Here is a 27,599-nt window from a genome sequence, read left to right as displayed (position 1 = left end):
CGGAGCGGCGCTGACGAGCTGGAGGGGGCGGGCGCCCCCCTTCCCCCAACCGCTTCGGCTCCTCGCGGGCGGCCCTCGCCGCCTCCCCGAGCCGAGCTGAGCCGTGCCCGGGGCCCCCCACACGTAGCCCGCGCCCCTACCGGCCCGGGGCGCCGCCGCTCCCGCCGCACCGCCCCCGGGGTCGCCCCCTCCCGCCCTTCTCCTCTCGTCTCCCTCCCGCCGCTGCCTGGCGCTGACGCAGTCCGTGCCGCACCAGCTCTAACATGGCGGCCAGGCGCTGAGCGGCGCGGGGCGACGCGGGCCGCGAGCGGGGTGAGTGCGGGAGCCGAGGGGCCATGTGGCCGGGGCGAGGGCGAGGGCCGCGGCCCCAGGCCTGGGCTGGCGGGCAGCGGGGGCTCGGGGGACGGAGGTCGCAGCGCCCAGGGGCCTCGTCACGGGGAGAGCGGAGCCTCGGCCCCTCCCCGGCCACCGCGGGGACCGTGCGGGGCCGGGCGCGGGGCGGCCGCGGCGGTCGGCGTGTGAGGGGCCCCGGCGCCTCCCGTGAGGGGGCTCGGGGGAGAGCGGCCGCCGCGGGGAGGCTGGGGGCGAACCGCGGTGTGGGGGGGGTCGGCGGGCAGGGCCCGGCGGTGGGGCCGCGAGGCCGGGCCCGGCTTCTCCGCAGGCCGACGTGCGGCCGGGCACGGCGCGGGGCCGCCTCCCCGCTGCGGGGCCTGCTCGGCGGTTTGAATGAACGCCGGGCCTCCTCCCCCTCAGCCACAGCCAGCGGCCGCCTGCCTGCCTGCCACATGGCTTCTTCCCCTCCGCAGGCCTCTCCGCGCCGAGCCGAGCCCCCGGCAGCTGCCGTGGCCGGCTGGAGGGTCCCTGCCTCTCCCGCAGGGATTTCTCAAGGCGCCTCGCGGGTTTCTGTCGGTAACGAATTTCAGGCGCGTTTGGTGCAGGGCCACGGCCAAGCTGTGCGCGTTGTGTGTGTCCGGTCATCCTCTGAGTCGTTAGCAGGCTTTGAAGGAGGGAGGCTTAAGAGGAAAAAAAAAAGCTTTAGCAGAACTCGCTGGAATTCCTGTTACGTTGCCTTACAGTTTATTCACAGGAGGTGTCTTCCATGATGGTGATTAGAAAAAAGTAATTTTTGTTGGTAGTTACTTAGTGCTCAATGATTTAAGTGCATCATATTCTACTATTTTACCGTCTGCTACCTGTCTTAAGAGGAACACGAGGCTCATTTATATGGAGTCAGTTTCCTAAGAAGAATCTGATCTGAGAAAGAATATTCAGTTTTTCATGTTTTTGTTCTATATTACCTGCAGAAGAAGTTGCTTTTGGGTAGGAGTTTTTTTTTTTTTTTTTTTTGAGTTAAATCTTTTGCCCCATTTTGTTTCACCATTCCTGCTCATTAATGCATTGGGATCCTGTATGACAAGTTTTTAGATGCTACCATGGTAAAATCGTGATTAAAATGTGACAGCTAGACATGATTTATGAAGCATTAGTCTATCTCAATTTGAAGAGTATATAATCTTGACTTACCAGTTTTGTATTATTTTAAAGATCTGAAAGAAACAGCTTTCCGTATGAAGTAAATCTGAAGGGGGCCATACAAAGAATAGTATAGTTGATAATAGTCTGAGAGTGTCCTTTGGGACTATATTTTTTACTGATACTATCCGTTTTTCTAGTCCTCCTCTGTGAAACAGAAATTGTTCTGGAGTTAGCTAGTCAGTCATCAAGAGGTTAAAAAAAAAACAGTATTTTTTTTTCCTCTTAGTCCACAGATTTTCTGAAATCCTATGAGAGTATTTGGAGTGAAGAATACGTACTGCAGTGGAGAATATTGTAGTGCAGCATGGTATCTCCAATACAGGTTTGCTCCTCTGGGCCACGTCCATTTCCATTCAATAACCATCTTCCATTTGGAAGCAGTCAGTGAGTGCCAGAGAGCAAACCTGGCCATCATTTAATGGAGTGAGGATTTGGTCAGAGGCTGGGGAGGGGAGTAGAGCTGAAGTAGTTGAGAAAAGAGGAGAAAAAGAGATCACAGAACAAGATTGGTTATGGTTGGCAAACATGGGTGGGCATTAGAACTACATGTCCTGCTGTTACACGGTCTTGCTTAATTCTGATCTTCAGTAACTGAAGAGAAGAAGGGATTCCACTTCTGAATTTTGTTTTATTGGTTCAAACAGGTGAATTACTTGGAGATTACACTATACCCTTTAAACACTTTTTCTTTTATGTTCTACAAATGGTTGTGTTGCTTTTTGTTTTTGTTTTTGTTTTTTTTTGTATTTTTGTAGTTTTAAAATACTGTGTTATTAGTTAGTGGCTGCTGTTGGACTTAATGCTGCTCCAGTTTCCAGTCCTGAGTAGTAGAATTGAAACAGACATGTTCTTTGCTGCTTCTGGGTGAGCAGTGAGCTCCAACAAAGGCACTTACTCGTGCACAGACCTGGGAAAATATATGTGCTTTTTCACAACTCCAACAGCAAAAAAACACCCAAACACCTTTTTGCATAAATCAGGTGATAGAAAACCATGACTTACTCAGTGACCAAGTTTTTTTTCTTGCTATTTGTAAGAGTGAGTAGATATTGTAACATCCTTTTCACTTCAGGTTTCTCTATATTAGGAAAATAATGAGAACTTGTTCACCTGTTTAAATAGTTTTAAGGGAATGGTACCACCTTCTCAGCTGAGTGTTCTCCCAGATGAGATGCTATAACTAAGCAGGCATTCATTGTATGCTTCAGTAAAAGACAACTAAGTTAATGTTAATTGCAAAAATTCATACTAAAAGGGACATAAATTTAACTCTACAGTGCAATAATGTAGGATTATGTACTGCATATTTAGTCAGTACCTATCTGATGCTGCTGCTTTCTTACACCTCTCTAAGAGGTTAGAAGGCTCTTGCCTCATGTCCTTGGAAGACAACGGCTGGTCTTGTGAGGTACCTCTTGATTCTTGGGGAGGGGGAAGGAGATGTTTTATAAGTAGTCCAAAAAAGACTTTGAAAGTTACTGGAGAAAGGAGTTGCAGAGGCCTGTGTACAATGCTATTTATTTTTCCTTCTAAACATTTTTGAGTTCACATGATTGCAAAGACAGCATCTCAAACCTAAAATGTGTTGAAGTGTAGTACATTTTTCTGAAATCTGCTGACAAGGTAAAAAAATCCTGTGCTGCTGGTTAGTAAAATAAAAGTGAATTATTTTTCTTAGTTGTCATTGGTGCAGTTCAGAGTTTTTTGATTGTGAAACACAGAGGAAGAGTCACTCTGTTTGGGAAAATGTTGAGGAAGTGATTGAGGATAGAGCTGGTTGGATTTTTGTTCACGCTCTCGGTATCATCCTAACAGCTAGAAGCTCTGACACAGGAATGGCACTGATAATAATATTTTGTATCCCTCATTTAGCAATCATAAAATCATTTGCAATTTAATCCACACTAAAACAAACATACAAACAACATACAAACAACATTCATAGGCTCTGGCTGCACTGTCATTTTAAGCTGATGCCAGAATCCTTTTCTTGGAAGGAGGCAGAAGTGACCATGTGATGAAGTGACCGCCTACCTGTATGAGAGCTCACAACACTGATGTACAAGCCCTGCATTCTGGTAGAGGCCCCCACTTATACTGGCTTCAAGTGACTGTGGAACAACAGCCTTAGTGAACTTGATGTATGCTTAGTGTTCACTCTGTGTATTTGCTTTCTCTAGACTCCAAGTTTTGCTTTAAAATATTTCTGAAGGTTTTGGATGGTTTTCTTTGTAACATAAACCAATATGGTTTTGTCTTCCTGCATTTGTAGATGGCCTGGAACAAAATGGTAGGAAAGTGAATTCACGCATTTCCTTGTTCCATTCATTTGGACATTAAATGAAGACCACTGCAGAAGATAACTATACATTGATGCAAAGAAACAAACACAAAGTTAAGGAGATATTGAAAGTAGGGGAGAGGAGAGTAGATTTGGACAGGTGGAATGAATTGAAGGAGGAGGACACAATAATATTTTTCTCTAAACACATTCCACCATGTGCAGGGTCTGACACAGATAGCCAGTCCCATAAACCGTTCAGCATAGTTAAAAATGAAGGATTTATTTCCCTCATAAAACTGGGAAGTACTGTGTTGCTGCTTGCCGTCAGCTTTTGTGAGATGCATGACATGCTGGTATTTTACTTGATGAGCATCTGTGCGTGCACGTCAGTCTAACCCATTTTGACTAACCCATTTCAGTGAAAAGGAGCTAGGTTATATTAAGCAGCATTATTGCTAGATCCTTGCTAGCACAAGTAATTTTGACTGAAAACAAAAACAACACAGGATGCGTATTTTAGCATATCAGCTAATATGGGTGACAATCTCTGTGGGAGGAATGCTTGAGAACAGCGTGTGACAGTTCTTTCAATTGACAAAGCTCATTCTGAAAGGTAACAGCTGTCTGCAGCTTGGCTGTGAGCTGGCCAACTTTATCCTACAAATATTTGAACAAAATAATTACGCTAATGCAGGTGTGAAGAGAGTGAACCCTGACAGCCGCAGCTGGTGATGCACTGGCTGTAGGTACAGCTGTTCCAGTGAAACTAAATTGTTGGTGTATTTTTTTTTTTTTGTTTCTGGAAATGGAATTACAGTTCAGCTTAGTGTGCATTTTGTGTTTATGGACAAACAGACCAGTTTAGGTGTGCTGAAGTTGGTTGTTCTTGGTTATTTTTGATGTTGTTTTTAATTACTCTAAGAGGCTCCTCTAGCAGGAGGTAGTTGAAAATGCTGAATGGCTTGAACATTTCACAGTAGTACTTGAGTTGTTTTATTGTCCTTTCTTACAGAGTTTTGGAAGGAAGAAGTGAGCTGACTTTTCAAGCTTGCCCTTCTGCATAGCGTATTTGCATATGTAGGTATAGCGGGTGCCTCTTGGTTGACTAAATCATGTTCCCTTCAGATTCTATCAAGTCTCATAAGTTAAGAGTATCCTACGTTTTAGTTGAAAATAAACTTAAGGAGAAAAATATGCAAGTCGTGTAAGCCCTGTTGTTGCTAGATGTGTAGTAGCATTGAGCATTACTTGCAGTTTTCTCCATTTTTATTTTTATTATTCTCAAATTGCTATTCTTCATTCTTTAACATGCATCCCCATGTGCTTGCTTTTAATGCAGGCAAATTTTAAGTAATCAGCATGTATAGGACTGTGTTTGGTATGAAATAAGACATGGGTAAAAATAATAGTTCATGGATAATTTTTAAGTTCCCCTGTAACACTTCAGGAGAAGGGCTGTCTGAAGTGCTGGCTGTACAAAGGGTATTCAAGTATGTTGGTGAGCAAATGCTCCTTTGGCTTGTAGGTAGCTAGGGTAAATGTCACTGATATCTTAGCCTGGCTTACGAAGAATGTGATAAAGTTTATCCAGTGTGGGTTTTTTGTCATCTCTCTCCTGTGTGTACATCTAGCTTTCTTCCTACCTCAGCCTTTCCAGTAAGTTTTTGTTTTCCAAATGGTTTTAAAAATGAGACAGCCCTGTGTAATTTAGAGAAGTCAATAGCTGCATACAAAAAAAGCTGTCAGTGTTTTCCCCGAGAGAGGCATTTGCAATATCTTCTCAGGAGGAGGTGTATTTACTTGGCCTGATGTTTGTTAACATAATTGCTATTATGAACCAAATGCAGCCAGTGTTCATTTTGGGGGGATGCTGTTGGAGCATTTGGGGAAAGTGTGTGGCCCTCTGGAGATCATGGGAGAAGCCGTGTTGGAAGGTGCAAGCAGCCTGGAGACAGTGTGGGCAGTAGGGGTCTGGAACATCCCAACCTTCACTTGTTCTGCTGTTCACAGTACGTAGAGAAACAGCAAACTGAGCAGGAGTTGGTAGGTGGGGATGCATGTAGAAATCTCTTGTCTGTCCTTCCCTCTTCCATCCTTTCCTTTACAGAACCTAATTACAAATTGAGGTAAAATACGTGTCAACGTGCCATAAAGGCATGTATTTTACAGGTCAGCTTTAGTTGTTACCAGTGTTATCAATCAAAAATATAGTGCATATTAAAATAGCTTGCATTTGTTTTGGCTAAAATACTGTATATAAATGTACATGCGTACCTCCTCATTTCTCAAGCAAATCACCTGTAAAGCAAGTTTGAACCCCTCCTTGCTCAAGCGCTGAAGACATACACGCTTAAAGTTCAAGTACAGTTGTCTCACTGTTGGTCCTTACATGTCTGAGATCATTTAAAACTATCAGCTTTATCATCAAACAACAAATAGGATAGCATTTCTTCTGAGAGGCATCTTAGAAGAATCCCCCTCTCGTCTCCCGGTGCAGCTGTACAGCCCCTGCTGCTGTTACCACTGTGCGAGTTGGTGGCTGGCCTGGCTGGTGCCTGTCGGAAGGGAAGGCAGTGTGTGTCTCCTCCCGCCTCTCTTATCTCTCCCTTCCCTAGCCTGTGTTGCTGCCTCCCTCCTGCTTCCCAGGAGTTCGTGCAGCTGCGTGATGGTCAGCGATCTGCTGACCCGACAGCCTCCAGCTTCTCAGTGATGTGCACTTTTTTTTTTTTCGATTTCTCTGCCTGGCTACAGAACTTGCTGTTTCTCCTCTGTCAATACAACAGTTGAGAGAGAGGAGCAAGCAGGATGAGGCAGGGTTGCTGCTGCTTTGGTTAAATCTCTGGCTTCTGTGAACTAATGCGTTTGTTACGAAGCCAAGCAGGTATGTGCATGGCTGCAGAGTCTGGCCATGATACTGTTCACACGAATGATCAATTGTTGAGTGGTATTTCATTTAAATCTGTCCTGCATTGTTCTTGTGATTTTTCACTGTGCAATCTTGGTAAAATGTTAGGAGTGATACTGAGCACAAGGAGAGGGAAAATGGGCTAACATGGTTCCAGTAGGTTTTGATTTCTTGTAGCCTCCTGATGTAGATACTCTGGGAGTGACAGATGGCAACAAATGAATTTTTGAGGCTGTTCCGTGGCACAGCTACAGAGCTCTAGAAGAGATGTGTGCAGTATGTCAATTCAATCTGAGTAGTGTTTTCTGGCAATAAAATTTCATGTAGCAGTAATTGTGGAACAGCTACATCTTTTTTTGTTGTTGTTCATGTAGGATGGTTTGGATGCTAGTTGGAGCAGCTGCTAACACTGCAGTGACAGGAATCCCAGAAATATGCCTAAGAAAAGGAATGTTTAATCCCAACATGACAACATGTTAGCGATTTGTCAAGTTTTAATCATCAAACGTTGTCTTGGACTCTTTGACCAGTCACTTTATTTGTGGCAAAAATTTTGGTTACTTCTGAAAGTGTGCATGCTTGACTGGCGAAATTATTAGGAGGACCTCAGTGAAAATCCTTTAATGGTACATCACTTCCTTCCTTCCATTCCCAATGCAGCGTACAACACCAGGAGCAGCCAGTCACCTCCATGGGCAGGAGGTCTGGCACCTTGCCTCATGTCTGTGCTTACTGCTGAGGCTTTTCTCCTCTGAAGGATGGGCAGTAAGCAGGCTGTGGGTGGTACTGGCCACAGCCATGTGTTCCACAGCCATAGCCTGTGTGAACACCTGTAGTTTGATGTTGAAGAAACCTTAGTGTTTAAAGTAGCAGAGGGTGTGAGTATTTATTGTGCAGAATCTTGTTTTTGTTGGGTGTGCATCTAGTGGTCTCAATGTGTCTGTCAGCTTTTCAGAGCTGTCTAGTTGCCTCACCTTGCATCCAGTCAGGCTTTGGAATGTGCCCAATGGGTTATTCCTGTGAGTGTTTCTTCTTACGTGGAAGAGCTGGCTGTTGGTGTGGCTGCTCCAGTTTGCAGCCCTGCTTATGGCACGGTGCTGTGGCTGCTGAGCCTGGCCTGCAGCGGTGCTGCTCGTGGCATGCGTGGCTTCATGCTACTGGCTGCTGCGGGTGCCGGAGGGGCAGCAGGCTGCCTGGGGATTTTTTGTGAACACGCAGTGAAAGCAGGTGGACGCGTGTGTCAGCAAGGACAGGAGTGAAGGGAAAGTAGGAGACCATCAGCAGGACTGCGTTCATTTGACCCTCTCACAGAGCAATGGCGCTTGAGGAAGTTGGGCACCCTGTGCTGTCTGCTTTCCTGTGCTCCAAAACATTACAAGCAGTATGTACTTTATTGAGCAGCTGTAGTTCACGGTCCAGGTGTATTAATAGAAAAATTCTTCAGGAGAATGGGCCCGACCTGAGGCTCGCACCCATGGCCAGAGGGGTGAGCAGCCTTCTCAGCCACTGACACTGAACCTGACAGACCGCAGAAATCAATCTGGTTAAACATTTTGAAACGCAGTTGTAAAAAGTTGTTTGAGTGTGCTTTCTGGTCTCAAAGCTGACTTTTTTTTTTATTTTCCTCTGATACTTATTTTACCTTGAAGATCCAAGCATTCTAGGAGTTGAAAATTTAAGTGATTACCTGGAAAGCAAGAAGACTTAAAGCTTTTTTTTATCCTCTATACAATACAATATCTTCTTGTATTTTCTCATCTGAAGTATGTTACTGAAATTTAAATTCAATACTGTTGCAACAAACCCAAATGAAATGACTCATTTGGGTCTACAAAATACAAAAATAGCCTAAAATGCATAGCGCTTCCTTAATCTTTTTAACTACTGGTTTGCTAGCTGCTTCTAAGGTTTTCTTTTATCTTCTCAGCAGTTTTTATTGTCTTCATAAAATCTTTGACATTGAATTATTCGGTTTCACTATGGGAAAAGATAAACTCAATTTTATTTTTATTATTTACAGTATTTAAATTTTTGAAGCCATGGGAGTGAAGGTCCAGAGACCTCGTTGCTTTTTTGACATAGCCATCAACAATGTACCTGGTAAGAAAATGAAAAAAAAAAAATCAATAAGATACTGTTCTTAAATATTTTATAGGAATATCATAAATGCCAGTCAACTTAATAACAAATACGGCTTTTTTTTCTAGCTGGAAGAGTGGTCTTTGAACTGTTTTCAGATGTGTGTCCAAAGACATGTGAGAATTTTCGCTGCCTTTGCACAGGTTTGTAGATTTTTTAAAATGTATTTATAGCTTCTGATGTAATACCATGTTTGACATCTATGTTACTTTTTCCTGACATTTTCTTACGTATAAACTAAATGTGAGTACTGAGTTCTTGGTATCTCTGGAGGTTTAGCAAATGGCTCATACACATCTGATGCAGAAACCAAGTGGTGGTAGTTCTTTGGCTTAGGATGTTGCAGAAGGCATGTACTAATCAACTTCAAATGATGATATAATAAGTTGACTTTCTTTTACTAGCATGGTGGTTACTGCTCATGTTGTATATCATCTAAAGGCAGCCAATAAGTCAAGCATGCAGGCTTGCTTTTCATTCTTACGATACCTGGAGATATTTGAAAGGTGTTGCTGGTATTCATTAGTATTTTTGCTTTTGCTGTAACTTATTTGTTGATGGAGAGTGGTGATAACCATTCCTAGTGAAATTCAGGTTTTTTATTGAACAAAGTACTTAGAAGATTCTCTCCAAGAAGCATTTCCAAGTAGAGTTATTTCCCAGTGCGATACCTGCTTTTGTTGAAAATGCTGACAGCTTAGCAAAACTTACACATTATCACAAGAATGATTCTGTGAATACATAAATCTGTGTTCTGTGTCTTCAGCATTTCCTGCTTTCTTTCTTTCCAGCTCTGTTGTTTGTCAGGACAAGATTTGTAGCTGTTAATACCAAATCAGTCAAGAGTACTAATATGATCTGAATCAGGTGTGGGTGCGTAATTGCATTCATATTAAGTTAGCTAGAACAGTTTGCAGTCAGCATGAATGCTGCACTATGAGTGTAGGCATTATCTGATTCAGGTGTGCTGACTCAGAATCAGGTTATCAAAATTAGGTACCAAATTTAAACCCTAGAATTACTCTTTTTAGTGAATGTGTGATTTCTTATGACCATGGCATTCTTGATGTGCTATCAAAAGATAGATTTACTGTGGAAAGGTGTTCTTTCTCACTACTGCTTTAACTTTTTGACTTGAAGTCTTTGAACAACATTTCAGGTTAGAAGCAAGTACTGATAAGAATATACTGCTTATGTTCAAAATCACATTGAGGCTGAACAACTTTTCTGCTTTACCATATTTAAGAATTGACCATATTTTACCATGTTTAAGAAAGTAGATTGACAAAGCATTTATGATATTGATCATAAGCAACTTAATTCAAAATTGTGGGGTTTTACATTTCTTTCTCTTTTTTTGGTAGTTTTGAAGAGGGTATGCTGTTGTCTTAAAACAGTGGTCAGCACCTCTGCTTTTTACTGGCAATACCTTTTTCAGGCATGTGCCAAGCCAGTGGAATATATAGCTGTACATGTCCAAGTTTCTATTGGAAGTGTTTTTTCTACTTAGATCTGTATGGAAGTACCACTCTGTTACAGGTAAATTCAGAGGCAACTGCCCTTGACAAAAACTGTCAGTTTCACGGCTCAGGAGCTTGTCTAATGGTTTGCCAAAATGGAAAGGAAGAATCCTTTTCCTTCCAGTATAGTCCTGCTCCATACTGTTACCTTGAGGTTGGTTGTGCCATTCATGGGACCATGCCATGAGCCATTCATCTTGCTAACTCAGAGACCTTATTTATTTGAAGCTAGAGGTGAAAGTGGGTAGTGTTTTAGCTGAGGCAGAGAGCCTGGTTGTGAGTCTGAAGAGCACCAGAGCTGATGCGAAGGAGGATGGCACAAGACTCTTTCAAAACTATTTCTCATTCCCCTCTACTCTTTCTTTTTCCTTATGATGTTGTTTGTTTAATTTTTATTTTTGAATATCAACTTTTATGCTGCTTCTAGTCCTGCAGTGTTGTAACTGAAGATCTGAGTTCCTTACCTGATTTTGGGCAAACATGTTTAAGTTAAACTAAACAGTTTAATTTCAGTCAGTCCACGTAGAAGAGGCCTAGAATGGATGACTCAATGAAAGCAATTTGAGTTATGTGCATAGGTTTAATGTCCTCTCAGCAGTAATAGTAATATATTGCCCCCCTTAGTTGTTTAAGCTTGTCCAGGTAGGTGGCTCAGGTGACTTTTCCATTATCCGAGTTCTTAGTTTACCTTTCTGTGAATTAATTGTAACTGTCCTGACAAAAACAGAAAAGGTGATTATGTTGTTGTATACTAGTGTCAGTATGGAGTTCTTTTTGTTATGACTGTAGAGGTAGTTTCTGTGCTTTCTTACACGTGAGTTTCTTACTGGTATTACAAGTATGTGCCTGCCTCACAAATTAATTTTTCAGAGTTTGGTAGATGATTTTGATTAAATACTTACGTAACGCTTTGTGCCTGTAGAATCTCCACAGTAAAGAGAGTCACTTTGTTTTTTCTCCCCCTCCTTTAGGTGAAAAGGGTACAGGAAAATCCACCCAAAAGCCATTGCATTACAAAAGTTGTCTGTTTCACAGGGTAGTGAAAGATTTTATGATCCAAGGAGGTGACTTCAGTGAAGGTACGATGTGAATCTTTGAAGAAAAATGTAATGCTTATGCAATGGAATGTTGCAGGAGTCCTGTGTAAGATCATTCACTTCAATTATGTGATTTAACTTTGCTTATGCTGAAAATGGGTAAAAAGCTTTACATGGAAACTTGCGTAATAAAATTACATCAATTTATACACGCTTTCTGCTCTGTAACCTCACAACTAGAGTACTAAGTATTTATGGAAAGTTGTAAATGTAAGGGTAAAATATATCTGCTGCTGAGAAATAAAGAAAAAAGGGAGGGTAGCAGAACACGTGGGAAAACTTTCTTGTTCACCAAGTTTGCTTCTGCTTAATGGGACTATGAAGATGTGTCCTAGTCTTTTTTGCATATCTTGAAGAATAATGTTACTGACTTGGATGCAGTTAAATCAGTATTTCCTGTTATGAAGCATTGCTCATGTAATGAGACTTTTTGATCACTACTTTAAGTTGTAACTCATTTCTTCTTTCAAGGAAATGGCAGAGGAGGAGAATCCATTTATGGTGGCTTTTTCGAAGGTAAGAGTTTTATCAGGCTGTTCTATTTTGGTGTTACTATAAACCATTACCTATACATCCTGTAGTTTTAATTGGTAAACCTGAATTCCATTGTTTTTTTTTTTTTTTTTAAGGTTTTGTCTGGTCTTCCAGGCCTTTGACTTAACAGTTTAGGTAATATTTCATTTTAAAATAACCTTTTTAATTACTGAAAAATGAATACCAAACACTTTCATATTTGTTAGCTTTACAATTTGGTAACTTGCTAAACATGGCAGTCTGATTCTGAACCTACTATTTGGCTTCAGCAGCAAGCTTTAAGTTGGAGAATACCTTTTCTAGTCAAAAGGAGCAAGTAGTAATGGATTCAAGTCTTCTTGCAAATCTTTATTTATAAGGAAGTATAAAGCTCTGCTTTCTTGAACAAAGGAGGAGTTAAGTATAAAGAGACCATCAGCTTTCTCACACTGCTGGTTCTATCTACTTCAGTCAGTGTTGCATAAGTACTTCTCTCTCCAATGTGCTTCTCATCCTGTTTGTCCAGAATGTACTGGAGCATCTCTGTGTTACTTGGAGCAGTTTCACATTACACCTAAACCCATGTGATGGCTAGCCGCCCTTGGCAAAGGTGGTTATACTTCTTCCCCTTCACTGACATTTTTAACGTTTGCTCTTGTCTGAACTTGTAGCAAACTATCAAAAGAATTATTCACTATTTTACTAGGGTCAATTTGCAACTGCCAAAGGGGAGGTCATACCTTGCACTGGCTGTTACTCAGATCACACTGTAAGCTGATTCAATTTGCTAAAATGCCTAAAGACTGTTAGGGCAAAAAGTTCATTAGTAAATGTATCTAAGTCAGTAGTTAGGCGAGCATCATTACCAGCAAAAATGAGTAGCTGAGGGTATGTATGGATGGGTGAGGTGGGAGAAGCAGCAAAACTTCTGCCTACCTTCTGTCAGTTGCAAGGTGTTTTTTCAGCTCAGCGACAGCATGAAACGATCCACAGGAATTTTTCCTTGTACTGGCACCCTTAGCCAACTAACTTAGTCTAGGATTAGGTAGGATTCTCAGTCCTGTGCAACACAGCAGTGGGCTCTCCATAGCACTGCCATACACAGTGTAATGTGAAACCATAGCTTTACAGATTGTGTACTTTCTTAATTTGTTAATGCTTGCTCCTGCTATTTATATCTGAAAAATATTAATCAAACTTCCTCTGAGCAGTTTGGCTCCCCCTACAGCTGTGATGCTGTTTTGTGGAGGGAGGAAGATAGAATGGTCTCTTACAGGTGTCTTAAATGAAGAATGGTGATTACTTTTCATGGTTTCATTGAGATTTAACCTGAACTGTCAAAATTATTTACTTACCAGAAGTGAGATTCACTCAAGTTCAATTTATTTTCTTAGTGACACTTTAGGTAAGTTCATTTGTGTAGGTGACCGACACAGAGAAGTATTTTGGATTTGTCATCAAAATGGGTATCCGTGTATATTAAAAAAGAACAACAACAAAAAAAAATCCTGGAGGTGACAAGGTTTATTAATAGTTAGTGCACAGCTGAAAACTTTTTTTTTTGCTTTAAAGAGGTAGTGATTGGCATGTGCAGAATAAAAAAAAGAGCAACAGCTGAAAAGAATGAGGCCTCTGTTAATCCTGGTAGGAAAAAAATCTCTTGAATAAGATCCCATTTTTTTTTGTTTTTCTCTGGATATAAGCCATTAATTCTTACATTGCATTATTGAGAATGAAAAGAACAATGTATTTGAAAAAAATACCTATTTTTAATCTAATTCTAATGCAACTTTTTACAGACGTGTCTAATAGATTTACTTAACATGGGTGAATTTGCTTAGAGCATTTATCTAAGCATATGTGGTGTATTTAAAGTAATTGAAAACACTTTTTTTTTTTTTTTTAGATGAAAGCTTTGCTGTAAAACACAACAAAGAATTTCTCCTTTCAATGGCCAACCGAGGGAAAGATACAAATGGTTCACAGTTCTTTATGTAAGTATTGTTCTGCAATGCGCATGTGGTTTACTGTTTGTAAGCTGTAAAGGTAATCCTTTTAAATATTGTACGCTACCTCCTGTGCAACCTCAATGCTTTTTTTTCACAGAGCTCATAGAAATAGCCATTTTCCTAATAAGCTGTTCAGGGAAACTGTTGTTATCACTTCTGTGTATCTAGTGCTTATTGTCTGTGCAAAAGAGTTTTTGGTAGTTTTCAGTATCTGTATTCTAGCTAAGGCAGTAACATAAACCTGTTTGCTCCCTGTAGAGCTGTATCACTTTCTTCTAATATGTGTTGTCTGGAAGGAAGCAAAACAGCTCTAGAGGTTCTCTACCTCAAAGCAGTTCAGAAATTTTCTGTCAAAAGGTAACTTCCCAATGCAGTCTCATTTACAGCTATGTCTAAAGCTTTCTATCTTAGAAGGTAACTGCAGTAGACCTTTCTTTAATTTATTTGTAGAAAACATTCTTGAAATCATGAATCTTAGTTAACATGGTAAGTTATACTTGTCACCATTAGACCTTTATTTTGGGATTTCTGGAAAATCATTACTGTATTTATCTCAACTTTTGATTTCTGCCATGGTTGACATCTGTACGCATTAGTAATCCTACTGTAGGGGAAGGCTGCTGCAAACTTCTTAATTGTCTACAGATATAAAGAGAAAGTCCTGATGTCAAATATTCTGTATATTCAGGTATTTTTTCTTCCTTTGATTGCTCTTTATTTTCTAATGAGGTTATTTTCAGTTTTGCTTCTTTGACCAGTTGCCTTTATTTTTTTAATCTGTTCTTGGTTCCTATTACTTCAATACATAAAATTCTTACATTCTCTGAGAGGATGCTGTCTACAAATTTCTGTACTTTTTCTTGTTTAGTAAAATGTGGTAAAAGATTGAATAGGTAGTTTGCATAAAACAGGAAATATCTTTAACTGTACACAAATTTACAATAATATATATTGGTTGTATTCCATGTTATTAATTCACTTAAAATAACTTTTATCTTCATATGTATGTATGCTTCAAATGTTGACTGCCTTCCACTAAAATTGACTTCTGTTTTTCTCTTGAAATCAAATCATCTGGAAACAACAGAACAACTAAACCTACACCTCACTTAGATGGGTAAGTGTCCCATATCTTCTGATGTTTATTGTTTGGGAACTACTTTAAATATAAGTACTAAGAATTCTTATTTTTGCTTAAATTCTCCAGACATCATGTTGTTTTTGGACAAGTCATCTCAGGGCAGGAAGTTGTGAGAGAAATAGAAAACCAGAAAACAGATGCATCTAGTAAACCGTATGCTGAAGTACGCATACTGAGCTGTGGAGAGCTAATTCCAAAATCCAAAGGTAAAGTTTCTGTCCATCTACATATACGTGAACCATGAGGTCATTTTGCTAATTTGCTCAAGCAGGCAAGCACTTGTTCCAAAGAAGGTGCTGTGTTAAGTGCATTGATGGCATTGATGACATTGATGACTTTATTCATTAATTGCTGCTTTTTTGAGCTTATTTCAAGTTTCAGGTAAGTCTTAAGGGCAAGCATTTATAGTAGCCTGAAATTTCCCTTAAGCAGAAATCCTTTTAAAGTTGCTATAAAGTACATTCATGAACAGGAATGTGACAGAATTTGCCTTGGCTTCTGGGAAGGGAGCTCTTGCTCTGCCATTCCAGAGCTGTATGTGGTCTTCCAGATTGGATCCTGCTTCTCTTAGCAAAGAAAGGGTCAGTCAAAGATGCTGCTTTCCTACAGAAAATCTTAGTGGAGGACACCGATGATTCATGTTTGGTTGGAACTCTGATAGAGATTGTTATGCTCTTTCAGTCATAGTGCCTTCAGTGGATAAGTACTGTGAAGGGTTGAACCAAGGATTTTGAGGCACAAGTCAAGGATAATTGTTTCTTTGGCCTAAGGAAAATGCAGGCATTCAAACTTGAGCTTCTTGGTTGTTGTTTTTTTTTTTTTTGTTGCAGTTCTCTGTTTACCTGTTGTGATGCCTAGGAGAATGACCTTGAAGTCTGAAGTGATCTTTTCAGTCCCTCAAAATTCCAAGTAAAGTTATCTTATGGCTCATGACTTCTCTACAACTTCTTAGATTAATTCACGAGTCATCCTGCATGTTACAACATAATTTTATCTCAGGACAAAATACACTAGTGCTGTTAGTGTTAGAAAATGAAGGGGTTGGTACATCAGATTATATAATATGTGTATAGTATGGATGAAGCTAATGGGGGAGATGCCTATCCTGCGTGTTTTCCTTGGTTTGCCATGCTCCATTTTAAGCCACTCGAGGAGGTTTGAAATTGAATGACTAAATTAAAGTTTTAGTTTGAATCACATAGTTGGAGGACTTAAAGCTGCTGGTTAGGGGCTTGATGTCCTCATCAAAGGACTGAGGAAAACAAAATACAAAAAAACATTTTTTTTTCCTTTAACTCTTCCTCAAAGAGAAGAGACTTCTGGGGATATCTGACTGTCTGGTCTTACTCGTTTGTCTGTGTAGTCCTACCTCTTTGCTTCAGTACTGCTAGGATGGTCTGGTGTGCCGGGGAGAGAGGTTGCTGCCAGCGCGTTGGGGAAGGCCGCTCAACTGACTGCAAGGCACAGTACTAAATACTAGGAGTGTTTGGAAAACAGCAAGTGTTACCCACCAGGGTGGGCAGACAGAGAAAACTGAGTGCAGGGAGGAATATTGGCCCTAATGGGCACTAATGCAGTGCCAACCTGATGAAGGTGCTGCCTTGTAGACCATGATGGAGATCCTGATGAGCAGAGAATTCTGCTTTTGAAAGAGAAGGGTTTTCTGTAAGATTTGCAGAGGGAAGTTCACTGCTATGATGAGAGATGATGGCATGGCTGGGATTGGTTGGTACATGTGTAACATGGAACCACTGAGCGGTGTTAGCCTGAGGTAGTGGAGTTGGAAGGAAGACTTTGTCATCACGTCAGCAGAAGGAAATTGGCCAAGCTGCTGTCCAAAGCTGAGAAGTGGAGAAGGAGAGGCCCTTTGACCTGTTAGTATAAGGAAGAGGCCAGGGAGTCCAGATGGGAGGAGCAATTTCTGGGAGCTGAGCAGCATCACAGAAAGTCATCAACAGAGAATCATCAAATGGTGAAACTGTTTGTAGCACTTGAAAACAGTAGAAAGCAAAAGAGAACTGATAATGTGAAATGTGAGGCAGTTACCAGAGTAGACTGCTTCTGGGAATTTGTTGTTTAAGACAAAGGGATAAGAAGTTTGCCAGGGATGGCAGGAGAACGTTGGTGAATTTTTGTGGGAGAGTATATAATGATAGTAAGGGAGGCTTAAACTAAAATCTTCATTGTATAGGCTTGTTAGGTAGGCAGCACAAAGGAATTGGGCAAATCTTTATAGATTTAAATTGAGCTAATAATTCTTGGGCTTGACTGGAAAGCCAAAGATGGTATTACCAGAAGGAATCACAGTAGAAGTTAAGTGTGTAGTTTGAATGTTTGGGTTGAACTTGAATAAGGATTGGATTTTAGAGTATTGGCATGAGTATCCAGATGAAGTGCTTTATGAAGGAAGCAAATCTGTGTTCATAGAGAAGAACTTGATTTGTATAGGGATGAAAAGATGATCACCTGACTAAGTTAACTTAATGGATCATATGTAAATTGAAGGATTCAAAGATCCAAGTTTAAGTACAATATTGTAGAGGCCTAGAGCAGAAGCTTTGCCTTGGGGTTAGAGAGGATGATCATGTAGAAAAGTGCAATATTTGTCTTTTCCTTGTTTTTTTTTCTCTTTTTTTCCTTTAAAATGGAAAAGTGACTTAGTAAAAATGAATGAGAGAAGACAAGCTTTTAAGGAAGAATCCCTGGCCAAGTAGTGTTATTTTTAGAAAATCTTAAAGTGTGTGGGAAATTTCTGGAAGCTGTTCTAAAAATAAAAATCCACCACAACTATAGGAACCCACTAATATTATGCCAGTGTTTAGAAAGGACATTATGAACTAGCTAAGCTACTGTCATTCTCAAGAAAACTTATGGAATGAGTAACACACCTGATTTTCTTCAAGATAAGTGGGAATTTGATACCAGTTCATGAAATTTTGTATCAGGCAAACCTGGTTATGTTTTTCTTGGTCATACCTTTGATTAACCAAAGGCATATCTAAGACTCTTTTAAAGAATAAAGAAGCTTATTTTAAAATGACATTCTGATTCAAAACCAACCAAACAAAAAGAAACCTATGGCAAATAACTGAAGCAAGATGTGCAAAACCAAAAAAAAAAAAATAAAAAAAAATTCTGAACAGCAAGGTGATTAAACACTGGAAAAAATAATCAAGGGAAAAAGGGAAATACCTGTCTTAATGTCTCGAAGTAGACATGTCCTCTTCTTGGAGAGCATGCTGTAGTCCCGCACAAGTTATTGGACTTCATATAAGGTAACTGTATTGATATTGCTGTGACTTGCAAGATGAGATCTTCTGTTCTGACTTACATGCCCGAACCTGACTGTTTCTGGCCAGGTCATTTTTTCATTTCAAGTCCATGAGCCTGATACCATGGCACTAACGAGTTGCTACATTTCAGAGCAAGCCGAGATGTGGAGATTGCTCGTTCAGCTGTGCCATGCAATACAATCATGTAATTCACAAAACCTGGCAAATACTGTACATCACAGTGAATGGAGTAGGAAGCGAGGCATCTATTTCAGATGTGACCATAAGCTGAAATCTAATCCTGAAGTTAATGAGCTGGAACAGTTGAACTGTAAATAGAAGTCTATTTCCTTCTCACTGACCTTCATGGTACAGGAGTGGTTTTGTTTATTTTGATCTTTAATTGGCCAGAACCACATTGGTTCAGTATTCAAAATAATATCTGCTGCCTGACAGAGCTAGTGAGTTGTCACTACTAAGTATATCCAAAGGCTTTTGCCCAATATTCTGTCTTTGCTGAGTGAACAGTTTTTCCCTTGTTGCCCTCTCCACCCTAACGGGATTTCCTCAATACATAAATCTGATACTGAAGCTGCTTTCTATCAGTGGAGAATCACATTGTTAGTTCTCGTAATTGCACACTAACTCACTTCCACTTGTAGTTACTATTTACCCAGTTTAAGGTAGTAATATACCTAAACTTGTTGCAATGATGCAAGTAAAAATGTGACAGGTGGCCTTTGGCACATTTAAAATGGATGCTGGAAGGCAAAAATACATGAAATAACTACATTTATCAACTTCTTATTCAGACATTTTGGAAGTTGAGCTTGGAGACACCTTATTTTTGCCTGAAGACTTACAGGAAGCAACGTAGTGCAGTATAGTGTGTGGTTTTTTTTTTTAATGGGCCAAAACCAGAAGTGTAGCGTAGATGATAAACACATAAGTGTTTGGAGACATAGAAACTAGTTAATTTCTTTAGTACTTCTTGTGTTTGTGGTGTTTTAGACCTCAAGGGAGCTTATTTTTGTTTGTCACCTGTATGACAGCAGGCTCCTTTGATTGAAATGTGTTTGGAAACAGTTTAGTTTTCTTTATAGAGATTTATTTGTTACACTCTGACCAAGTATATATGTTTAGACAATCTAAGGCTGATACAAAATGTTAACAGCAGACTTTTTATTAAATATAGTGCTTTAATAAGGATATTGAGCAGAAGTTTGAGAAAATAGACCAGGTATCTTTGTCTGGACCAATATGGCAAGTTAACAGTGTAGTAAGGGACCCATCTGTTGGGTGCAATTTTGCCAGAAGCTCTTTTCAGATGGTTTTTACATCTGATGGTAACCTCAGCTAATTTCAGTTGATAGGCTGCTTTAAATGGTTAGACAGCATACTAGTTTATACTGCACACAGAAGTGACCAGAAGAGTAGTTTAACTTACGAAGTACAGGGGTTATATTTCAGTTGGCTCTCTGGCTTTTGTTAGTCTGTCTCAAATGAGTATTGTGAATAAAAACACCATGAAGAAAGTTGCTCCGGAAATCATACAGCTATGACATGCCTGCCATGCTTATCTGAAAAGTTAATGCAATTTAGTGCAATGGGATTACGCTTCAGCTGCTGTTCCAATGTGGAGATTCAGGAACATTAGAAGGAGAAAAAGAAAATCTGTTTTAAAAAAGTATGACCGAAAAAAAGGAGGCCAAGATGCCATACTTAGTTGTTTCTGCAGAGATTTTTCTGCACTGTGTATCTAGTCCATTGTGAATTAACCCTCGGCTAACTTGCTGTTACCCAGATCTTTCATCTCAGCCAAGTCTTCCGGAAGCAAGTTCTCTGCACCACTGTGAAGAGGAAATCTTTTTGCCTTGGTATATATCACTGATATATAGAAACTTGACCAGCGTTCTGAATGAGATACCTGACAGAATAGGGTATTAGGTTCCAACAGAAGAGGTGTTGACTTCTGCAGGTGATATAATACTACTACCTGTTACTTTGCTGAAGATTTAAAAAATAAAAAAATTCTAATGGCAGAAATGTATTACAACTCCTTTAAAAAATGTTTTGAAGTACTTGTTTTCATTATTTTACAAAAAACGACTGATATGACATAAGTAGTATTAGCTATTACATCTTGTTTGGCACAAGTGGAAGTCAACAAAATAAATGGCTAGACTAAACAGTTGAATTTCTCTATCTGTAATAGAAAATATATCCTGCTCTATTGAGGGAGACACTTCTATGTTTTCTGTTATGTGGAATCTGAATAGTTTTCAGAGGCAGACAGGCTGCGTAGTCATAATGCTGTCTTTGGTGCCTGGTGTTTGCCTTTTCACTTTGCTGCTTTGCGCAGAAAGCGGTTTGGGGTTGGGGGGTTGCCTTTAACTGCTTCTGCGTTGGTGTAGGTTAGATAAAAATCTGTAAACCTTGAATTCTTTGGCTACAGTGACTTACTGTAACTTGTAAAATAGGCTAATGCTTTCGGTTAAGATTGGTGTGCTACGTTAAAAATCATTCCTGTCTCTGACCTGCAGCCTATTCTAAGGCCTTGAAAGTTGTTCTAAAATATACATTGTTTCCTTGCCAAAGAAAACAGACTGTTCAGACATTAATGGTTATTTTGGTATAGTTTTCTTCTGTTTAATGTTGAAGGTTCAGTTTCTTCTGTCTGCAGCTGTACTGTTAGTGTAGTTTGATAAGATGTCTTTGCAGTTTGCAATGGATATATAAAAAAAGACTTGATGCTAATTAGAAAACTCTATTGTAGTAGTCCATAAACAGCCAGTGTGCCCTCCTGGAATTCTGGCTAGAACTTCTGATTTTGTGGATTAAGAGTTTATGGAAATTTCTTAACACATTGGAGAATGTTCATGCCATTTAATTAATTTACCTAAAGTGTGTTGACTCAGAAGCCCAGACTTCCTGTAGTGAAGTTCTTAAAGTACTTTTTTATGTTTTTTTTTTTTTTTTTATTCAAATTATCATGACTGACATACTTGCATCGCTTTTAATAGTCTCAGATCAGTTAGAGGGTGTAAAAAGCTGTGTGTGTCCCCGTATTATTTCCTGCTGGACTATTATAAGATTGCTAGTAAATTGCTGATTTGGAGCTCCAGTTGACAAACCAAGAACTGGTGACTTGTGTAATTAAGGAATAGCCTGCTCTTTAGCTGGGTTCCTTTTCAAACCGGATGGCTTAGTAAGCAATTTCTATCTTTCTGCAGAAAAACGTGTAAAACATGCTGAGCTGGGGGATTAGAGTTGTTCTCTGAGCATCATTTCACATAGTAGTATAAGGTTGGTTATCTGAGTCTTCCCTGTGTTGGGCTGACTTTAATGGGTAATCAGTTCAGTGTATGCTGAACTAGTATCTATTTTCTGTTTTAAAATTTCCCTTGTTGGTGGTTTGAGTAGCTTTTATATCAATTCAGATTACACCTGAAGTAATTTATTTTTATAAAGAAAAGTTATAAACATTTAAATTCTTAATTATTCTTCATACATAGGTGATGTTATGTAAAACATCATCTGAAAACATATGCAGCTATACAAATTTTTGACAGTACAAATTTAGTACTTCAGATCTTCTTCGTAGGCATAAAATGATTGAAACTTTTCTACCTATTTCTAGACACATGCTGTGTTTTGCTTGGGAGAAAGGATTTTTCCAAAAACTTTGTTTGCAAGTATTGTGACGAAGTACTCTCAGACACAGTTGCAAGCAGCATAGGGAGTTACTAGATAAGTTGATTTTTCTGAGATTTATTTATAACTGTTTGATATCTAAATCTTTGTTGTTCTGACTTATAGCCAAGAAAGAAGAAAAGAAAAGACACAAGTCGTCTTCCTCATCCAGTGACTCGGAAAGTTCAACTGATTCAGAATCGTCTTCGGATTCATCATCGGATTCTGAGAGTGCTTCAGAAGAGAAATCGAAAAAACGAAAAAAGAAACACAAGAAAAATTCTAAGAAACACAAGAAGGAAAAGAAAAAGAGAAAGAAAAGCAAGAAAAGGTCGGTATTGAGATCTTTGTGTATGGTGTGTGGTGTCATTTTCTCTTGTAGCTACACAAAATTGTGTTCTGTATCTAGTGAAGTAGACAAGTTTAGTTGTGTTTTTTTTTTTTTTTCCTGATTTGATGGTAAAGGACAGTGTCTGTGCGCAAACATGCTGCAGCTTGTAAAGGAGTGAAAGAATGGACCAAGAATTTTGCGTACTTTCCAAATCCAGTTGTGGGAATGCTTGGACTGAAGTGGTGGTTGTGGTGATAGCTTTTTTACCTAAATTAATTTCTGTACAACTCAATGTACATATATCCAGTGGGACTTAGGAGAATATAGTTTTGCTTTTATTCCCGAATACTAAACAAAATACTACAGATAAACATACCACTAGTTCTGTGTAATATACTGAAAGTCTTGCCATTTCACTGGAAGATGATAAAACTCAGTCTTTTGCTTCTGCAAGTGGTATTTCTAATCTAATAGTTTGTCTTTCAACATGAGATAAAGCTGTGTCAGTCCAAGTTAGATTTTTCCAAGCTGGCAGTAAAATATAAGAAATACTCATTTAGTGCTGTCAGGCATTATTTCTGTGGGAGTAAGCCACTTTCACACAATTTTGTTGTTTTTACCAACTACTTGGAGCTACAGTAGTTTTTAGTCAGTTATATGCAAGTGTAAAATCTGAATTTGACTTCGATATATATATTTCAAGAAAGCTGTATCTAACCATAGAATACATGTATGTTCAGTGTTGCATCGTTGGAACCAGAAAAATATTGGGTAAGAATCTACTGTAGTTGCATGTTTTGGAGTAAAGATATGGGGGTGAAATGTTTCTGAAATGGTTGGTTGTTCCCCACATTTCTTATTTTATTACTGTGTACTGAATTAAGAGAATTTTTTTGAATTTTATTTAAATAGATTGAAAGGGTTTTTTTCTCATCCAGATAACTCATCTCAAGTGTAAATATTTATTTTTATACAAAATAAAAAGCTCATCCAGTGAAAGCGAAGATGAAAACCCTGAAGCACAGCCATTATCTACTGTCCGTCCTGAAGAAATTCCTCCTGTACCTGAAAACCGGTTCCTGATGAGGAAAAGTCCTCCTAAAGCAGATGAGAAAGAAAAAGAGAGGAAAAGCAGAGAGAAGGAAAGAGAAAGGTAATATACCTGCTTGATAAGACACTGACAGTCATATGGTCATATTGCTGTTTTAAGACCGAGTCCTTTCCCTGTTAAACAATTGCATATTTCTGAGCACAGGTGGATGATTTATTTTTTTTTGCAGTTGACAAGTCTTTTTGTTCCTAGAACAAAAGGTTAATGTTTGGAAATAATTTTAGTGAATGAAAAATGTAGAATGAATGATTCGAGAAAAAGCAAGTTAAATGGAGTGTAGTTTAATTTAGAATTCATTACATACAACTGTCTGATATGAATTTAAAACTTTTTTTTTTTTTTTTTTTTTTTTTAAACAAAATACCTGGAAGTCGTGAAGTGTTCTCTGGTCATGAAGTCTGAAGCATTCATGGGGAGTGTTAGAGGGGGGACAGGGAAGGGAACTACTTGATCAGTACCAGTTCGGGTTTTGTCTCGCACTTGTTTAAGAGATTTAACCTAAAGGTAGTTAAGGCGAGATTGCCTACTCCCTTTATTATAAAGACTTGATTGAAAAAAAAATTAAAAGGAGAAAGAAAGGTAAGGAGGAAATGTGACAACTAATTTTTAGGTACAGTTCTCATTGGAAATTGAGAGGGATGGCTGCTTTTGGGAGCTACCTAGAGATTATCAATATTATTTTGTCCATTAGTTACTAACCCAAAGTGGAAGTTTCATATGGAAAGCTAGTGCTGTGTAACAATTACTAAATGTGCCCTTGTGACATTTTATAGGTTCTGTGCACATCTCTTAAGCCTGTTTTATAAAACCTAAACTTGAGATGGCACAGGTGTTGTAATTATTCCATGTAGGATTTTGTGATTGTCCACTGATGTTTCTATCTGTACTAGAGAGGTTGAAATGCAATTAAATTTAAACTTTACTGCTTGGGTTTCTTCTCTTACAGTAACAGTTTAAATGGACCTCGCAAATGAACCTCAGCTGTACTCATGAAATGAACTGATAATGAAGGGTGGCTTTGTATTGTCACTACCAGAACACAACAGTGCCTTTCAGAGCTGTGTGAGGATATTCAGTTTTCACATCTGTGAATGAAACCTCGCACAGGCAATCAGTGCGTTGCAGCTTTTCTCCCATACGTGTACAGATCTTCTGTACAAAAAAAAAAAAGTTAAGCTAGCCACTCCTGAAAAAGTGCAGTATCAGTTGAAATTTATGGTGTATAATTACTTTGTCCTGGCATGTGTGGTCATCAGGCTCCAAAATGTAAAATAGTTAACAACAAATTTGAAGGAAAAGGTGGACCTTTTCTGATATTGACAGATTATTTTTTTGTTCTGTTAATGCTGCATACAAAAGCAAAAGGCATGTGGTGTGGTTGTTACTGTGCCAATAATAAAGGATAACATTTAATGTTTGTTTTCTTTTGATGGTATTTAATTTCCGAAGAAGATATGAAACTGTTTTTATCTTCTTTTCATTCAGTGTTACAAACAATATCACTTTACTTTTAGTAATCTATCGAATTCCCAGTCAACATACCAGAGAAGATTGTTGGTGACCAGATCTGGAAGGAAAATAAAAGGAAGAGGACCACGGGTAAATGTTTGCAATCCTTTCCCCAAAAGAAACAGGGTGGCAGCATGCTCTTACTGAGCCTTTTCATTAGGATGGTCAATTTGGGGGGTGGGAGGATGCACGTGTAATTTATGGTGCATTATAATTGATCTGGGGGCTAAAGCTTGAAGTAAGACAAGGAAAATTAGTTTACTGTTTGCATACTGAGTTTATTGGAAAGAAGGAGGATGCAAAACAACAAATGCTTTCATTGTGTTACTATAGTAGTTTGTGAATCAGTGAATCTAGCTCAGAAAGTGTTCTAGTGAAAACCAGAACCTGTACAATGTCACTAGAAGGAATATGGGGGAAGACTGCTCTTATTTGCAGAGGTGAGCTTAAGGGAAAAAAAAAAAAAAAAAAAAAGTGTTGTTTTGGTGTTGCTTGTCAAAGCTAAGAATTTTTGTTGTCAGAAAAGTAACTTGTATTTGTACTAATTAAAAATGGACAGAAGACTTCCACATCAGGATGTTGTACCAAAAAATTGCTGAGAAGTTACCTTAAATAGTTACGTGATCAGACATTTTGTATTCCTGCTGTAGCTGAACATCAAATATGGTTTTTTGGTGAATTACTAACTTAGAAGCGTAAACCTGATATATACATCTAAATGTAATGTTAGGTGCTGTGGAGAATCACCCACTGGGGATAAAATACTGCTTTGAATTTCACATGCAGTTGATGGCTAACTTATACCCATTTTTTTTCTTCTTTTCCTGTCAAGCGTTACCGGACGCCTTCCAGATCCAGGTCAAGAGATCGATTTCGACGCAGTGAAACTCCTCCACATTGGAGGCAAGAAATGCAAAGAGCTCAAAGAATGAGAGTGTCTAGTGGAGAAAGATGGATAAAAGGGGACAAGTAAGATTATTTCTTTTTGGACTATGTGCATTTAAATTTTTGTATATATCAAAGTAATAGGCACTTTAGCTATAGTTACTTCGAAGAAAAAAGGACACTGACGTGGTTATTCCAGTGCTTAACTGTCAGAATTCAATCATGCTAATTTGTGGTTACCATAAATATATGGGTTTTAATACAGATGGCCTGGTGTGACTTCGTTTCAGTCTCACTTCTGACTATGTTTCAGATTGGAGGGGATTCACAATATTTTTAAAATGTATTTTTTCTCTCTCTCCAAGGAGTGAAATAAATGAAATAAAGAAAGATAATCAAAAAAGCCCAGGAAGAGGAAGAGAGAGAAAAATATCAGACCACAGACAAGCTTCTGAAAGCCCAAGCAGAAGAGGGGAAAAGGAGAAGAAAAAAGATCACAAATCCAGCAGTAAAGACAGGGAGACGAGAAGGAATTCAGAAAAAGATGACAAGCATAACAAGAGCAAGACCAGGAAAAGAGGTAAATCTAGAAGCCATAGTAAAAGCAGAGAGAAATCAAGAAGTAAAGAAAGAGACTCCAAACACAGCAGACATGATGAAAAGAGAGTAAGATCAAGAAGCAAAGAGAGGGACCATGAGAAAGGTAGGGAAAAAGAAAAGCGCTATGATTCTAGAGGGAGAGAGAAAGAAAGAAGTAGGAGTAAAGAGAGAAGTAGAAGGGCAGGTTCAAGAAGTAACGACCATGACCATAGGAAGAGTAAAGACAGGGAGAAACATAAGTCAAGAAGCAGAGAGCGTGATCATGGTAGAGGAAAACATAGTTCCAGTAGTAGAACAAGGGAACGAAGCAAAAGCAGAGATAGGGGTAGGAGAGCAAGATCAAGAAGCAGAGACAGAGATCGCAGTAGAAGTAAAGACTATTCAAGGAATAGAGACAGAGAAACAAGAAGAAGAAGATCAAGAAGCAGAGAAAGGAGAGGTACGCCAGATAGATACAGAGGAAGAGAAAATAGGAGGAGGAGAGACTCAAGAAGCTCAGAGAGAGAGGAAAGTCAAAGCAGAAACAGAGAGAGGTATTCAAACAGAGAAAGTAGAAGCTCATATAAGAGGAATGATTCTGAAAGCCAAAGGAAGAGGCGTTCAAAAAGCCGTGACAGTAGCAGTCCTGAATCCAGTAAAGATAAGAAGTCTAGTAGAGATCAAGATAGAAGTCCAGACTCAAAAAAGAGACCAAGTAGCAAAGAGAGAGATTCAAAAAAATCATACTCACACAGGAGTAATGAGAAGGAAAAGACCAGATCTTCAACAGAGAAAGAAATTAACCAAAAATCAGAGAGTCAGGAAAGAGATCATGCCCCTAGTAAGGATAAAAAGTCCGATCATGAAACAAGTCCTGGAACAGATGACGACAGGCATGGATGAGTTTGTGGACTTAATGTTTCCATTGTCTCAAAGTTTTAGAGACATTTTGGGGAACGCCTTTTTATAAGATGTGGACTCCAGTTTGGTCTTTTGATAATCTAAAACCTGGATCATTTGTACTGCTAAAGTTTTAATAAACTTGAAATGAAAAAAACAAATTCTATGTGTAATA

General features: G+C 39.2%; 1 protein-coding gene across 1 annotated transcript; it reads left to right on the top strand.

The window, feature by feature from the left end:
- Nucleotides 1-140: 140 nt before the first annotated feature.
- On the top strand, nt 141-27,599 carry PPIG (peptidylprolyl isomerase G). The gene is made up of 13 exons (XM_082763664.1): nt 141-312; nt 8,746-8,825; nt 8,933-9,007; nt 11,356-11,463; nt 11,953-11,997; nt 13,901-13,988; nt 15,091-15,120; nt 15,211-15,350; nt 22,236-22,440; nt 23,426-23,593; nt 25,066-25,150; nt 25,893-26,029; nt 26,311-27,599. Exons 2-13 carry the CDS (start codon nt 8,765-8,767, stop codon nt 27,425-27,427), a joined length of 2,259 nt encoding a protein of 752 aa, XP_082619790.1. The 5' UTR covers nt 141-312; nt 8,746-8,764; the 3' UTR covers nt 27,428-27,599.

This window comes from Aythya marila (genome assembly GCF_965140915.1).
Source record: "Aythya marila genome assembly, chromosome: 6".
Classification (NCBI taxonomy): Eukaryota; Metazoa; Chordata; class Aves; order Anseriformes; family Anatidae; genus Aythya; species Aythya marila.
The sequence above is the reverse complement of the archived record's forward strand: the minus strand, read 5'-3'. Positions and strand labels throughout refer to the sequence as shown.

Bases quoted from the DNA above. Each gene is read 5' to 3' on its own strand.
- PPIG (XM_082763664.1), top strand. From the start codon at position 8,765: ATGGGAGTGAAGGTCCAGAGACCTCGTTGCTTTTTTGACATAGCCATC. The intron at 11,998-13,900 runs GTAAGAGTTTTA...TTTTTTTTTTAG, and splicing joins TTATGGTGGCTTTTTCGAAG to ATGAAAGCTTTGCTGTAAAA. The intron at 23,594-25,065 runs GTAATATACCTG...CTTTACTTTTAG, and splicing joins AGAGAGAAGGAAAGAGAAAG to TAATCTATCGAATTCCCAGT.